Raw genomic sequence first — 14,495 nt, 5'->3', positions numbered from 1 at the left:
TGTTTTGCTTCATTAAATAATCTTGATCTTAAACAGCAACTCAAAATTACACTACACTATGTTTATATATTATTAAATACTTAGAAGATATTTTTTTCTTTTTTTTCTTTTTTCATTTCCAGCTGTCACGTACACTTAGGTGTTTATGGTGTTTTCTCTTGTCTTTCCTGTAGTCTTAGTTGCCAGACTAACAAAGCTGAGCATTGATTTAAACACACTCTTGGTACTGAAAGAGGGATGACTCTAATTTCACTGTAAGTTGTGCAACACAGTTGTTGCCCTGCTGTACTTAGACCCCAACTGCTCTGAGTCAAATACTGGGTTACAAGAATACAAGTGTTGTTGTTTCCTAAATGTAAGTGTAAATCAGTAACAGAAAGCTGAAAATGCACTGTCAGATTAACTGATGGCCCTTATAAGTGGAACAAATTAACCATTAGTGAAGGACAATGTTTTGCCACTACAGACTTTAGTATTTTCCTTGTAAAGTGATGATTTTTCTCAGTAGAATGAAAAAGAAAACCAGGAATTGAGCTATCGGACAAGTAATAACACTCTATTTTGCATAGCCCCAAATTACTGGAGGTTTTTAGGACAGCTGTTCCCTCCCTTATCCTTTCAGGTATCTCACTGCCTTAGCTGGGTAAAAGGAATTTACACCAGTGACTTAGTAGATTATAGTCATGAGATGCTTGAATCTACTTCAACATTTATTAAGAATTAACAGTTGGGATTTTTATTGAATAAGGAGGTTGCCTGTATCCTTGGGATTGCCAGTGCCTGCTTTAGATGGGACGTGCTTCCTGCCAGCAGAAGTACCAGTCATGCATATGACAAGGGTTTGTTTTCTTAATTGAAAAGATTTGAGTGTAATTTCATGTTTTCAAGTGTTTGCCTTAGAGATGAGAAACACTTATATTTTTAGTTTTGCTTAACAGAGATAAAAAATAGACTGTTTATAGAGAAAACAGAAATAAAATTAATTAAATTTTTTTAAAAAGGAGTATTGGCAAGGATCGTGCCTATTTGTGTGTTCAGTGAAAATACCAAGCTATAGAAAGCCAATTTTCCCAAGCAGTATTTATTGTAATGTTCCATTTAAAAATTCAGTTGAAGAGCTAAACATGATAAGATAAAGAGAGGTGACCTCTTCTGTGACCGAGTCATAGGAAGATAAAGGATCAAGGTCTCGTTTGATGTTCAGAGAATTAAGCAGCAGGTTACACCAACAAGATTTAATTTTCTGGTATGTGCTAAGAGAAGTGGCACAGTATCAAGATGCAGCAAATGGGATTACTTTCTGAAAAAAGAATTGCATACTGAGTTTAAAAATAAAAAAAAAATAAAAAAAACATTCAATACGGGGAAAAATTAAGGAAACAGCTGAACCTTTGTTATTTGGTAATATCTTACTGGTTTGTTGCACTGTTCCCTTGAATTAGTCAAGTGAGCAATGTAGTTCTTTCTGTATAAGTCAAAGTGCTAACATGTGTGTACAAAAGTGGGTACAGTGGAATCAACCCAACCTCCCTTTTTTAATATTGCAACTTTCAAATTCAACAATGAACAATGTATTTATAATTAATCCTGTAAAAAAAAGCTTTCTCAGGGACACATGGTACTTCAAGTAGTTGTGACCTGTTTCTTTTTTGTCCCCCAATGAGTCTAGTTTCTCTCCCCAGGACATGTTGTTTTCCTGCCACTCTAGCACGTTCTAAGAACTGAACAGCTTTCTTAAAGAGAAAGAATATGGTGTAATGTATTGTGGGTGGTTTGTTTTCTCAGTTTCATATTAAAAACACATGTGAACATTTATATGAGAAAACACAACTGAAGACTCAGTAATGCCACCATGCTAGCAGATTATGAAGTTTTGAATTCTGTTCTTTGGAGCGGTAGATAAGATTTATTCTCAGTATCTGTGCTGCTCCTGTGTTTGCTCTTCTCCTCACCTCAGTGCCCTGAATAATCCCTCCCACTCACCTTATTGCTGCTGCTCATTGCATCTTCTCTAAAAATGAGCAACGTCCTGCTTCAAAGACTCAGCCAAAGAGACCATTTCTGAATAGTTTCTATCCTAGTATTTATAGAGTGCTCACTATAACGAAGTTAGCTTCTGTCGGTGTTTCACCAGCACACCAGAATTGCATTTTCTACCCAAATTCTTGCTTCTTGAGCTTTTAATATAAAGATTACTTACATTCTGAAATGTTCTTTCTGTTTTACCTGTGACTTTTGCACATCATTGGTCCCTTTTACCATACAGCATGATTTTCTTGGCCTGCTTCCCTCACACTGTTTTCAGAGGGTCAGTGAATCATGATTTCATGTTGAGACTCACAACCTGTAATACTGCACTTGATGATAGGCCTAGATAGCACATGTGTCCTAATTCTTTACATTGAGTATTTTGTAAACCAAAGATTTTTTTCATTGCATAAAAATAATTATTGCAAATTTGGTGACAACATTGGTTATTTCTGCCTTGATTTCCAGTAGTCAGATCGGTGGATAGGCAAACTGGTTATTTTAAAGGATGAGAACATTTACACTTACTTCTTCCTATGCAGGGATTTTGTATTAATTTTTTTTAAATGCTGGTGATGTTTCTAAGTTAGAAGTGAATACTTCTCCTATGTTAGAACTTGTTTGACTGAAAAAAAAAAGTGCTGGGAAAGTACAGTGTAAAACACATTTCTTGGCAAATTCTATAAAGAACTTTCAAAAATTTATGTGACTATCACATTCACAGCCACCTGTAGTTCGTACTTGGTTTTATATCCTGAAAAATGTGAAGGAATTCTTGACTGAATTGTAGGCTTATGTAAGCTGTTAATGGCATGGATTTGTTACTGACCACTATCATATATGTCTTGTAATGATTTTCATGTAATAACCATGACAGCCATAAAATTCTGGAATGAGATCCGGATATGGGAGTACAACCTACAGTAAGTTCTCTTAGTCAAGTTCAATATTATATAGTTTATTTCTGACTGACCTGGCCATAACCTGTTTTATTTTGAAAACAAAAAAGTTATGTGCCTCTCAAAAGAAGTGAGACCTTACCTTCATGTAAAGTCCCTTAATGCTCTATTCCAATTAAACCTTTGTGACTGAGTGTTTTGAATGTATGGGAAGCAAATAAATGGCACTGGATTATATTTTTTGTTCTTTTAGATAAAGTTCACACTAAAAGCAAATGTTATTATGCTGTTTATACCCAAAATCTTAAAATTTCATGCTTCCAGCAAGGACTTACCTTGGAAGCACAAACTTCATTTAAAACAGACATTATTCCTTCAGGTCAGGAGGAACCTTGGCATTTTTGTCTTTTGACTGAAGTCAGAGTTGACTGCATGGTCTATTGAAAATAATGTGTTTCTGAAGAGGCAGCAGCTGTTTTTTAAAATGGGATGTCCTTCACAGTCTAAGCAAGCTTTGAATGTATCTCATTTTAAAGCCAACCAGACTATGTACCCTTGCCCCTGCAATAGAATTTCTGAGTTTCAGGTCTGAGAAGAAAGTGAGAGCTGCAAATGAAAACAAATATGGTGGTAATGGCTTACTTTTCTAGGTGGCACTTCAGAAGTCTTAAAGCAAGTATTTGGGGACAGCAGGCCAGTCATGTTGTGGCTTCTACAAAATATTGATGCCTCAGAACTGAACTTGAGCTGTTTCAGTTTTTTCATACAGAAATATTGGGTCCCTTTATGCTTATATACACAGGAAGCATTTCTCTGCTTTTTAAACAAATTTGATATGGTATGCTCACAATGACTTCTAGAAGCCAGTATATGGTGCCAGTTAAAATAGCAATCACAAACCAGTATATTCTTCCCTTACATGTTTAGGAAAATATCTCCAACTTTGATATCGTCATGGAGTCTGATGAGGGCACCTTCAGGCCATCTGGACTGGGTTTTACTGGCAATGCTAAAGCTCGGGACATCATGAAAGAGATCATGACTCTGCTGCAGCCCATCAATGTTACAGATGTTTACGACCGTGCAGATGGAACAGACATTGATTACTGGATGAGAGTTGGTGTGCCGGGTGAGTGTGCTTTACAGGTGATGCCACTGCTCCTGGGCAGTGCTCGTGGGCGGTCTGGTGTTTGAAAATAGTGAGAAATGCTTTCTTTCAATGAATAAAATTTTCCATAGATAAAATACAGAAATGTTAAAAGGTGACCAGCAGAAATAGGACATAAAGTGCATTTAGGCATAACATGCCTAAAATCTTCTTTTAGGCTTTAAGGATTTATAATAATTAATCCCAGACTGGTGGTTTATAAATAGTAAACTAAGGCAGAGGGGAATTCTCCAATGCAGAAAAAATAATTTTTTAATTATTGTTATTATTTTGAGTTTGAAATAGCTTTTTCTCGCTGTTTCACATGTGGAAAAAAACAATATGTTTGAGATGTGACATTTAAATGGTTATGGGGCATTAGGGTATACTAAAGGGGTAAAATTCTGCGAAGTTTGAACTGTTTTAAGGGTTTGTTTGAGTATTGTATCCGGCTCCCAGTGAGGAGCAGCTTGTTGGCAAAGAGGCTTGCAAGCTGTGAGAGAGATCCAGCGCTGGCTGCCCCCCATGCAGGAGACCCCACACTAGCATGGGGGCTTGCGGGGCACGAGAGTCCCAGTTAGCAGCCAGCCTGGGTCAAGCCTCAGTGAATTTCCATGGCAGTTTCCACGCTTGAATAATAGTAGAAAGAAAAAAGTTTAATAACACTGATATTTAAAAAATATGATCAGTTTTAAAATTTTAAGGTTCTTTTCTTCCTATGTTTTATGACTGAAGCAGACTGGCACATTTCTTGGGCTAGTTTTACTAGCAGGTATTATATGCTTAGCATCTCTTAATAGTTGATTAACTGCCTTGTTTTTACCTGTTCTTGTGGAAAACGCAGTGGGTCATAAAATATATGCTTCTTATTTATGGTCAGAACCCTTTGCTTCTGACTCACCTGGGGTGTACAGATTCCATGAAGTTGACTGCCTCAAAAAATGCATGGATATCTAATTTTCAAAGCACACTATTTATGCTGGGCAGGAAGTGTGAATGAAGGGGCATTGTTAAAAAGTGAGGGATTCGTCTTCAGCTGGTGTGCTGCTTTACAGGTGAGGTGCGAGCTGTTTGGTGCAATGTCATACAGCTGTGACACTGGTGTGCTCTTGGGCTCCTAGGCTCTGTAAGCCTCTGTAAGATTCCTCCATACTGTACATGAGTGTTAGGACCATGTGCTGAGTTGAGCTGAGAGCCTGAAAGCACTGCTGAGAGGCTGTAGCCATGTCCTCCACAGCCTGTAAAGACTCACGCAAAGACAACTACTCTAGAATTTTGGACCGATGTGTCTGTGCTGTACGTGGAATATGAGAACTCACAATGCAGCCTATGTTCAGAAAATGCAGGTGCATCCAAATGATTTCCTGCGTAAGTGTTGGGGAGAGAACGTGGAGGACATTGTGGTGAGTCATCAGGGACTTCCATTGTGCTTCTCATCTGAGGTTGACAGATTATAGAAGGAAAGAGAAGAATTTAGCATTCAAATGCCTTGTTTTCAGTTGATGATGTGAGTGGCATTTGTGATGACTGTGTATTGAGCTCTTGTACACCACTGTTCATCAGCTGAGGTGGATCTGGAGCAGAAACAGCTACAGCTTGCCATGGTCCTCTTGATTAGTCACCTGAGCTACATGTGTAAAATACCTTCAACAGGAGCAGGGCAGAAATGGGAGCCCTCTCCCATGCTCATCGATACTTCTCAGAAAGAATAAACCATGAAAAATATCATAATCTATAAGCTCAACCTTGGGAAAATATCAATAAATGAGAACTGAGACCCATGTTTTTAAATAAATCTGATTTGTTCTGCTATTAAAAATTTGGCACATTAATTGATGATGGGGGTTTTTTGCTGTCTGAAGCTTTGATTCATTTAGCTTCCCGTTAAGCAAATAACAGTGTTCTTGCAGAATAAAGGAACAGTGATTTGTTTTTTCCCCATTGAGCCCTGGTAAGAAGGAATTATTTCCCCTAAATAATTTCATCTGCTTTAGATTGTTTTTCATACTCTATGAGGGAGAAGTCTAAGACATCTTGTGATCCTCACGCTTTGTCTGCTGTATTCTCACTGCTCAAATGAGCCCTTATGGTATATAATAACATTGGAACAAATTGAACACACTGTAATAGCTTTTATAATTTTGTCCAATTTAAACAAGCAGTCAAGCGTTGACACTTCATCCATTTTATTTAAATATTTTATTGAAAATACACTTGGTGGCTTTGTTATTGCAACAGTGAGAGAAAATATGGGTGTATTTCTTGAGTGATAAGTCTGGTTTCTGGCATCACTTCTATATATTTTTTGTCCTTTTTGGTGTTAAATAGATTCTGGGATTTGCCTTTTTAGATACAATTAAAATTCTGCTCCTCCTGCTCCTTTTGATCTGAGAGGTCCGCAGAGGGCAACACAATGTGTGTTTTTCAGGGCTGTTCATAGCTGCTCCTGAGACAGGCAAAGTAACTTCTGACTTCTTACTCTCTGTGATTTCCAGTATGTTTATTTTTAATTGGCATGCAATGAAATGTTATTTGTAATGTTACTTCAACGTATTTGCAAGAAAACAGCGGTGACTACTCTGAGACTGTAGGATGAGAGAGGCCAGGAGAGTTCCGAGTGCTTTGCAAACCATAGACTGAAACTGAAATAGTACCTCTAAAGCACAGGCAAGGTGATCTGCACCGAACACAGCAGTTTAATGCTTTGCGACTGTGGAGTATTAGAAATATTTCTGTCAGTGGCCTTTACATTGGATTATTTTGAGAACAGTTCAGCCCAGCAATGAGGAATGTCTGTGACTGTGTTTTTCTATTGATAGCCAGTTTTCAGCTACTGAAAATATTTGTATAACATTTGTTTTGCTTTTTCATGAAGCATAAATCAAATGAAATGTTGGTTTGGGGTTTTTTTCGGTATTGTATTTTATGCTGTCGTTTTACAGTTTGAGGTGACCATTGGGCCTAAGACTGCTCCTTCATTAATTATGCAATTGTCTTTCTCAGCTTTCTGTTTAAGGGCTCACTTACATATTTGTTTTTAGTTAGGGATACATCTAAACTGTGGCACATTAAGCTGTTATTTTCCAACACTGAGTCCTAATCAGTCTTGACCGTAATTTGCAAAGATAGCTGGGGAAATGCCTTGGCTGGGTTTATTTGTTTGGTTTCTTTAAGTGCTTTCTCACAACAGGCTTCTTCAGTGTCTGAAAGGGTTAAAAAACATTGAGCAAGCCCTGCTAGACCAGTTCTCAGGTATTTTTATTGAAAAAGCAAAATATGATCACAAGGATGCTTCGAACATGATCTGGAGCAGTTCCTAAAGTAGTGACCAGGGCTGAGTCAGCCTTCCTTGCAAATCTGCAGAAATTGAGAAGGGGAATGAAGTGATTGTATTTGCATTATGGCATCCGGTGAACATCAGTTCAGCTTTACATGTTGGGGAGAGGAAAACTATTTTTGCAGAGGGAAGGCTGTTGTGACACAGTATTTCCAGAAGAGCTGGTTCAAGGATGCTCCTTTCTGCCAGGCTCATTGGGAAGTTATCTGTTGCTGCAGTGCTCATGATGGGAACACTTGTCTCTTAGAAACTGAGCTGTATTTGAGATCAAGCTGACCCAGGACATCAAACAACTCCCAAAAGGCGTGTGGCAACTCCTCTATTTAAAATTCAACCAGTGACCTAAAGGTGAAACTCATTTTTACGATGTCACTCTGAACCTTGATGATTGTTCGTGTCTCTCTGTCTCCACAGTGATGGTGTCTTGTTTTTTTGTTACATTACACAAGAGGAGGAATAATTCTTCCAGAAACTAATAAACCTGTAGTTCATCTAAATTTAATGTTTCTTCAGAAATCAAAAATTCATTGCTAACCCAATCTCTTCATCATTTTCTCGGAGGTGGGAAACAAATACTATCATATATCATTCCTCTCATTTTTATGTTTTCATAATGCTTCTTTATTACCTTCATCTAAAATAAGATGTATTTTGGCCATTAGACACCAGACTTTGACATGCATGGTTTCCTTTCTTATTACCTAAGAGGTCAAATCCTTCAGTTTCACCGCTTTTCTGGAGCACACTGCCACCCATCCTTCCATCCCCATCATCCCTTGTAACACCAAACTCCAGAGCGAGCCTGCCAGCAGGCTCAGGCCAAACTTGCTCCTCTGCTCAGTGTCAGCCAGGGGCGTTTGAGAAAGTGGTGGGAAAATGGGAAAACTCCGTGACTTGACGTGGCCAGCTGGGCATGAAGAATTGGGTAAACTCTCTGTAAGTAGGTAAACTCTCTGTAAGTAGGTAAACTCTGCTCATGCTCAGCTATATCACTGATTGGAAGTGATCCTCCACTGTGACGCAGGGAGCATTGCCCCTCAGTACCTGTGTCATACTCTCTGCAGACTTGGACAGACTCTTTGGATCCAGTTTCTCACTGCTTTTTATGGCAAAAAGAATAAAAACTGTAAGGAAAAAGAGGAAAAATCAGCTTGACATAGTCTAAGACTTCATAGGCCAATGCTGAAAAGCCTTTGGCTTGATTCTGTACAGGAAAAGGATGTTGCACTTGAGAAAGACCTTCCTATAAGATGAAGGAAAGAGAAAAAGTTTTCCTTAAAAATAGGTGTTAAACATAATTTCCTCACTTTAATGTGCAGCATTTGTGTAATTGTTAGTCTGAGATGTTTAGCTGAGGGCATTATGTGGAGAGCTCCAGTTATCTGACCAAGTAACTAACACAAGTGAAATGTCTCCTGCTCACTCATGGAGCAACACGTTGGACAAAAGCCCCCAAAACTACTCACAACACAAGCTTTACACACAGTATTCCAAGTGCTTGAATGATTTTAGTTACTCCACAAATGCTGCATTTCTCTACCTGCTGAGTTCCCACTGTTCTGGACATGTGTTGAAGAACAACACCAACACCAGTCACTATAGGCCTGGTTTATTTTTGGGTGGAAATGAGGGGTAAGTAGCCTATGGTCTACACCTATATCTTGCCTGAATCTTGATCTCAGTAAGCCTGAGATACATCAGCACTGTTGTGTGATAATTAGCAACATTATATTGCCTTTTCCAGGTCATTTGTTTCCTTTTAAATATCTTATTTTATCATCCTGAAAGGAAATAGGGTGAATGAGTGCATTCCACTGCAGAATTCAAATTTTCTGCAACTTGGGAGGTATTAAATTAAACCAGTATGCTAAGAGGACAATTATAATTGCTTGGCATTTAAAGAACCTAGTATAAGTGCTACAGCTATTAGAACCATTTAAAGTCTTGATTGCAGTTAGAACTGTGTGTATTAATCTGTAAAATAATTCATCTCTGCTCTAATTTATCATTGTTCCACAAAAATGGTCTTTTGAAATGAGAAATTACTCTAGAGTAATTAAATAAATTTAATATGCTGCAACTTTTTATGAAGGTGGATACCTTAAAAGGCTCATAGTATAACATAACATCTCAGTTATATTAGCCTTTCATATGACCTTTTCAGCTTTTAATAAAAAGTTAATAAAGTCTTTGAGACTAACCATTTAATGAAAGGGCTAGTCTGTAGATTATGGTATGTTTTCATATTAGTTGATCTATTTGACTACCAGACAAGCTTGACCATACTTTACATATAATTCTTTCCACCTTTGCTCTGCTTGGGCTGGAGTCTTGTTTTGGCACATTGGAACATGGGACTACCAGTGATTATCAGGAAGCATCAGAATTGCAAGCTGGTGTGTTCATGTAGATTGGACACAGACCATGCAGATGTTCAGCTGGGACAGGACTGTTGGAGGGACGGATGGAGTTGGGTGATTAGGCACAGTGCCTGAGTGCAGATTTTACTGGTAGTTTTAAGAAGGCTTCTGTAATATATTTCTCATTAGAGCATGTACATTTCTAATGATGCAAGGACACAGGGTGGACATGTGAACTCAAAAATAATGTGTCATCTTTGAGGCGAAATAATTCATGACTGCTGCAAAAACTTTAAAACTTTTCATTCACACTTATATTGACAAAAATGAAGCCTGCTTCTGAATGAACTCACTGATGTCTACCTTAACTCTGAACTCCCACTGTTCAGGAATATCTTTTAAGAGTAATTTATTAGAAAGTGATTGAAATACTAAGAAGAGAAAGGCTGACGCAATCAAGGGTGAATGCTACAATTACTAGGAGGTAGTACTAAGTGGTTTTACTTCACTCAACATTAGTGACATTTTAGTGCAAGCAAAATCACAAAAGAGCTGCAGGAAGACTTGAAAGTCTAGAAATTGTACCTTACAGTGAGACATGAGAGACATTAAATCTCTATTTATGCAAAACTGTGTTAAGTGATGACTTAACTACAGCATACGTATTAGGCCAGGGAAGCAATTTGTCTAGTTACAGCACGTTTTTCCCTTGTTTTAAAAAATAGTCCATTAGCAGGTCAGTCTGTCTGAGTCTAAACAAATTCCATGTGGAAGAAAGCAAACACCTTCTTCCAGTAGGTTTAGTGAGCTACGGAATCACCTTGTAGACTTGGTGAATTCTCCATCATTTTGAATATGTGAAACAAGACGTGTGTGTCCTTCAAAAAATAAAGGGTAATTCAAGCAGGAGGAATGGGCTTGATGCAGTAGTTACAAGGTGAGGATCGAGGATCTTTGCCATGTGTTATTCAAAAGGTGTGATTAGATGGTAATGGGGCTTACTGGCCTTAAAAAAATCTATGACTGCCAGTAAATCTTACGAGCATTTTCCATCATAAAATACCTCTTTCCACATTTAATCCTCATTACAATTAAAAAAATCCTAATTGCAGTTAAAAAATAGAACTATTGTTCACTTGCCAATCCCAGAGTAAATTTGAACTGTGAAACCAAAAATATTTGCAAAAGTCTATCATACATTGCTCAACAGCTTCAATTTCTTACTTTATTTCTAGTTATTATTTTTACTTAGGTATCTGTGACGCATTTTATTTGACAAAGTTTCCTTGGTGGTCATAAGCTAAGAATAACAGCACACTGGTTTAGCAGCTCATAATACATAGCACTTACATTTGCCTTCCAAAAATCTGAGGCAAGTCAGCTTTAAAATAATCGTATTGGAATATTACAATAAATTAGTTTGAAACATTGGCATTCTGATAGGCTTTTATAATCCTAGACGAAGTAAAATTGAAAATTGTTCCAATGCATTCAACACTGTACAAATACTAAATAAGCTCATTAATCTAATAAGGAAAACTTAAATGAAGGTGTTTCAAATAAAATCATAAATTCTAATGGTTCTTGTACTTTTTGGCAAACGGACTTCCTTCTCTTAAAGGTACTTTGTCACTGTTCTCTCTGTGAATCTCAGTAAGGTTGATTTTTTTCCTGCTTTTAGATGCTCGCTCTTAAAAAAAATTACATGAGGTGGATTGGGGTAAAAGACCCTGTTATTCAATAGATTCCTCTGTAACCAAACAAAATTCCTAAATGTTTCAAAAATCATCAGTAAATTTGCCTCTGCCACTCACCTTGTTAGCCAGAGAATATGCTTTGTCTCAGAAAAGAAAGACTGAAAAATATCTAACTGAGAATCTCATTTGGATGTGGGGTGTGGTTGTTTTTATTCTGGCTGTGCCTCTGAGAGGCATATTAATTCTCTATTGTTTGCTGCATAGGAAAGCTGAATTCTGTTTCTGTGGGTGGGAATATTTTTTCATATGGAAGCATTTGCCATTTGTTAATCCTAAAAAACCAAGTGACCTACATTAACACACAGAGCTCAGTGTTAACATGTTAAATATGCAGTTTGGAAGTACAAGTTAGTTAATCCTTATTCCTAGAACTGTCCCTGACTTTGCTGAAGCTCATGCAAATAATGAAGAAAAAAAAAAAAAAAAAGATTTAATTTGTATTCTGTAAGGAAGTTGGAGGTGGGAAGCATTTACTGCATTTACTGATGGAAAAGCGTGAAAGTTAAATGTGATTGTCTCCACTTTTTTTTCCTTTCTTTTTGGAAATTGACTGTATGAAAAATTAGAAACATTCATAGTGTGGACATGTTGTAAGATTTCCAACCAATTGGGTAGTGATCCAGAATGGCTGTTAAGAATAACAGCAGAAATATCTGTGAATTTGTGGATTTTGTTTCTGGAAAATAAACTGTAATGGCATCAGTATTAAACCTGAAGAAAAAAGAATTCATTCAGTAGCGAAGCATTCCAGGAAGACCACATGTAAGCTGCTCTTGATGGGAAGGACACAGGTTAAACAGATTAAGATCTGGCTTGCAGCTCTCCAAGTAGTTTCCTATATGAAGTCATTTGATGAGTGTTTCTAATAGGATTCTTCAGGGACTGGTACATCCTCAACTGTTCAGAGTTTCCATTGATGGTTTGGAATCAAGTTTAAAATCACAACACAGCTGAGGTAATTGCTATTGGAATGATAAACAACAATGAGAACAAGCTGATCATCCAGCAGGGTGATGATGTTAGTGTGAGTCCACTCTGTCCACTTTGTTCATACCATCCTTGTGCTGGAGTCCCCAAAGAAGATGCACTATTTAGAAAAATCACTTACTTAGACCTGTTGGGTACCCTATTGCTAATGTAGTCCCATGTTGCCGTCATTGGCACAGGGTCTCACTGGTGCCTTCTGTCCACCAGGGCCTGCAGATCCTGTTCTGCAGAACTGCTATCCTGTTCATGCACCTCGAGCCCATACTGTTGCAGTGGGTTGTCCTCTTCCAGTACAGGACTTGTTCTTGTCTTTGCTGACTTTTCTGAGGTCCTTGTCAGGCCACCCCTGGATTTTGATCTCTCTGCCCAGCAGCTCTGCCTTCCAGCATACACAACTGCTTATTCCACAAATTTAGTGAAGATGCAGTCCATCCTTGTCTGGGTCATTTCTCAAGATGCAAAGGGTACTGGCCTCATATTCACCCTAGAGGATCACACCATTCATAACCAGCCACCAGTTAGACCTCAAACTCTTGATGGCTACCTGTTGAGCCCAGAGGTCCACTCAGTCCTCCACCCACTTTTATTCCACCCCTCCAGTCAATAATTTTCCTGGGGACTGAGATTAGTTTGTTTGGCTTGTAGTTCTCTGGATCTCGCTGCTTCTTATTTTACAGTGGGCTTAACATTTGCCTTTATTCAGTCATTGGGGACTTCACCTGATTGCCACAGCTTTTCTGAGATGATAGAAAGCAACCTCTCAGTGGTATTGGCCAGCTCCCTCTTGCGGCCCATCCAGTACCATTAATTTGTGTTTGCCCCGTTTACTTCACCAATCCCTGGTTTGTTCTTCCTAGACCATGAGCAGTACCTGCTCCCCCTTCTCTCCACCTCCTGTGCCAGGCAGAGACCTGGGAGTTACTTTAAAGACTAGACCACAGTGATTACTTTTTTACTATTCTTTTGTTACTCATTATAGCTACTATAGTGAATAATATAGCACTTCCACAGCATTTTTTTCCCCAAACAATCTAAAAGTTTTACAGGGAAAAGAGGCTGTAAAAGCATCATGACTGACTGGGCAAGGCACATTGAAGGTTTGAACCAAGTATGTTTTTGATTCAGGATCAGAAAGGTTTTTAGTGACAGAGCTCTAGATGTTACTCAGAAACTCATCCCTTCCATAAGCAGCAAACTCATTGTGCTTGCATTTGCAGGTGACATTTTAGGTGTAAATGTCTGAGGCTTCTGAAGAATGCTTTTGACAGTAAACCTAGCTGAGCAAATACAAAACTCAGAAATCATTTATAGAGACATCTTCCTCAAAGGAGCAAGTTCAAAATTATGTCAGTGGCACTCTCTCCAGGAAATCATTAACATTTGTAAACTTCAAAATGGGAACCCTTCTAACTGTTTATCTTTAAAACTGATTTTACAGATTTGGTCCTTTTTTGCTACTGAATTTCTGAAGTGCAGAAAGTAAGCATCTTTGCCCCACTCTGAGATATCTCTCTTTCCAAAGAGACTATGTCTGCTTTAATGTAATAATTCCAGTCAATTCAGCCAGAAAAAAACACTGACTGTGAATGAAACTGGATATACATTTGTATTTTGAAGTAGCAAATGCTCAAGAAAGGAACACAGGCTGTATAGGAATGCAAGAGAGAAGATATGGGGTCACCGTTCTGGCTACAGCATGAGCTGCTATCGTCACTGAACAGTTTTATGCTTCCTCAGTTTCCCTGATAGCAGCTACATGAGGGGCGTTGAGAAGCTACTTTTTGTCTGTAAGGTGCAATAAAGAGGAAGGAGACTTCAATACCTTCCTAATTAAGCTGGTCCATCTTCTGCTGGAATCGTCAGACCTTGTATTTATTTAGTACAAGAGCAGCTTTACCTGATCAAACGTTATGGATGCGTTTAAAGAAAATAGCAGCGTATCTGGAAAGAACTTCCTACAAATGTATTTTGGGGACACAT

At 38.2% G+C, this 14,495-nt stretch overlaps 1 protein-coding gene across 4 annotated transcripts in view; it reads left to right on the top strand.

Moving 5' to 3' along the window:
• Positions 1-14,495, top strand: part of CPQ (carboxypeptidase Q) — a 161,193-nt gene that overhangs the window by 125,235 nt on the left and 21,463 nt on the right. For all 4 annotated transcript variants that reach the window (XM_082045124.1, XM_082045122.1, XM_082045121.1 and 1 more), the window contains one exon: positions 3,855-4,056. In XM_082045124.1, coding sequence (XP_081901250.1) covers positions 3,855-4,056 — 202 coding nt within the window. The remainder of the gene's footprint in view (positions 1-3,854; positions 4,057-14,495) is intronic.

The sequence above is a fragment of the Streptopelia decaocto genome (assembly GCF_964273445.1).
Source record: "Streptopelia decaocto genome assembly, chromosome: 2".
NCBI classification, from domain to species: Eukaryota; Metazoa; Chordata; class Aves; order Columbiformes; family Columbidae; genus Streptopelia; species Streptopelia decaocto.
This window is presented reverse-complemented; position numbering and strand designations above follow the sequence as displayed.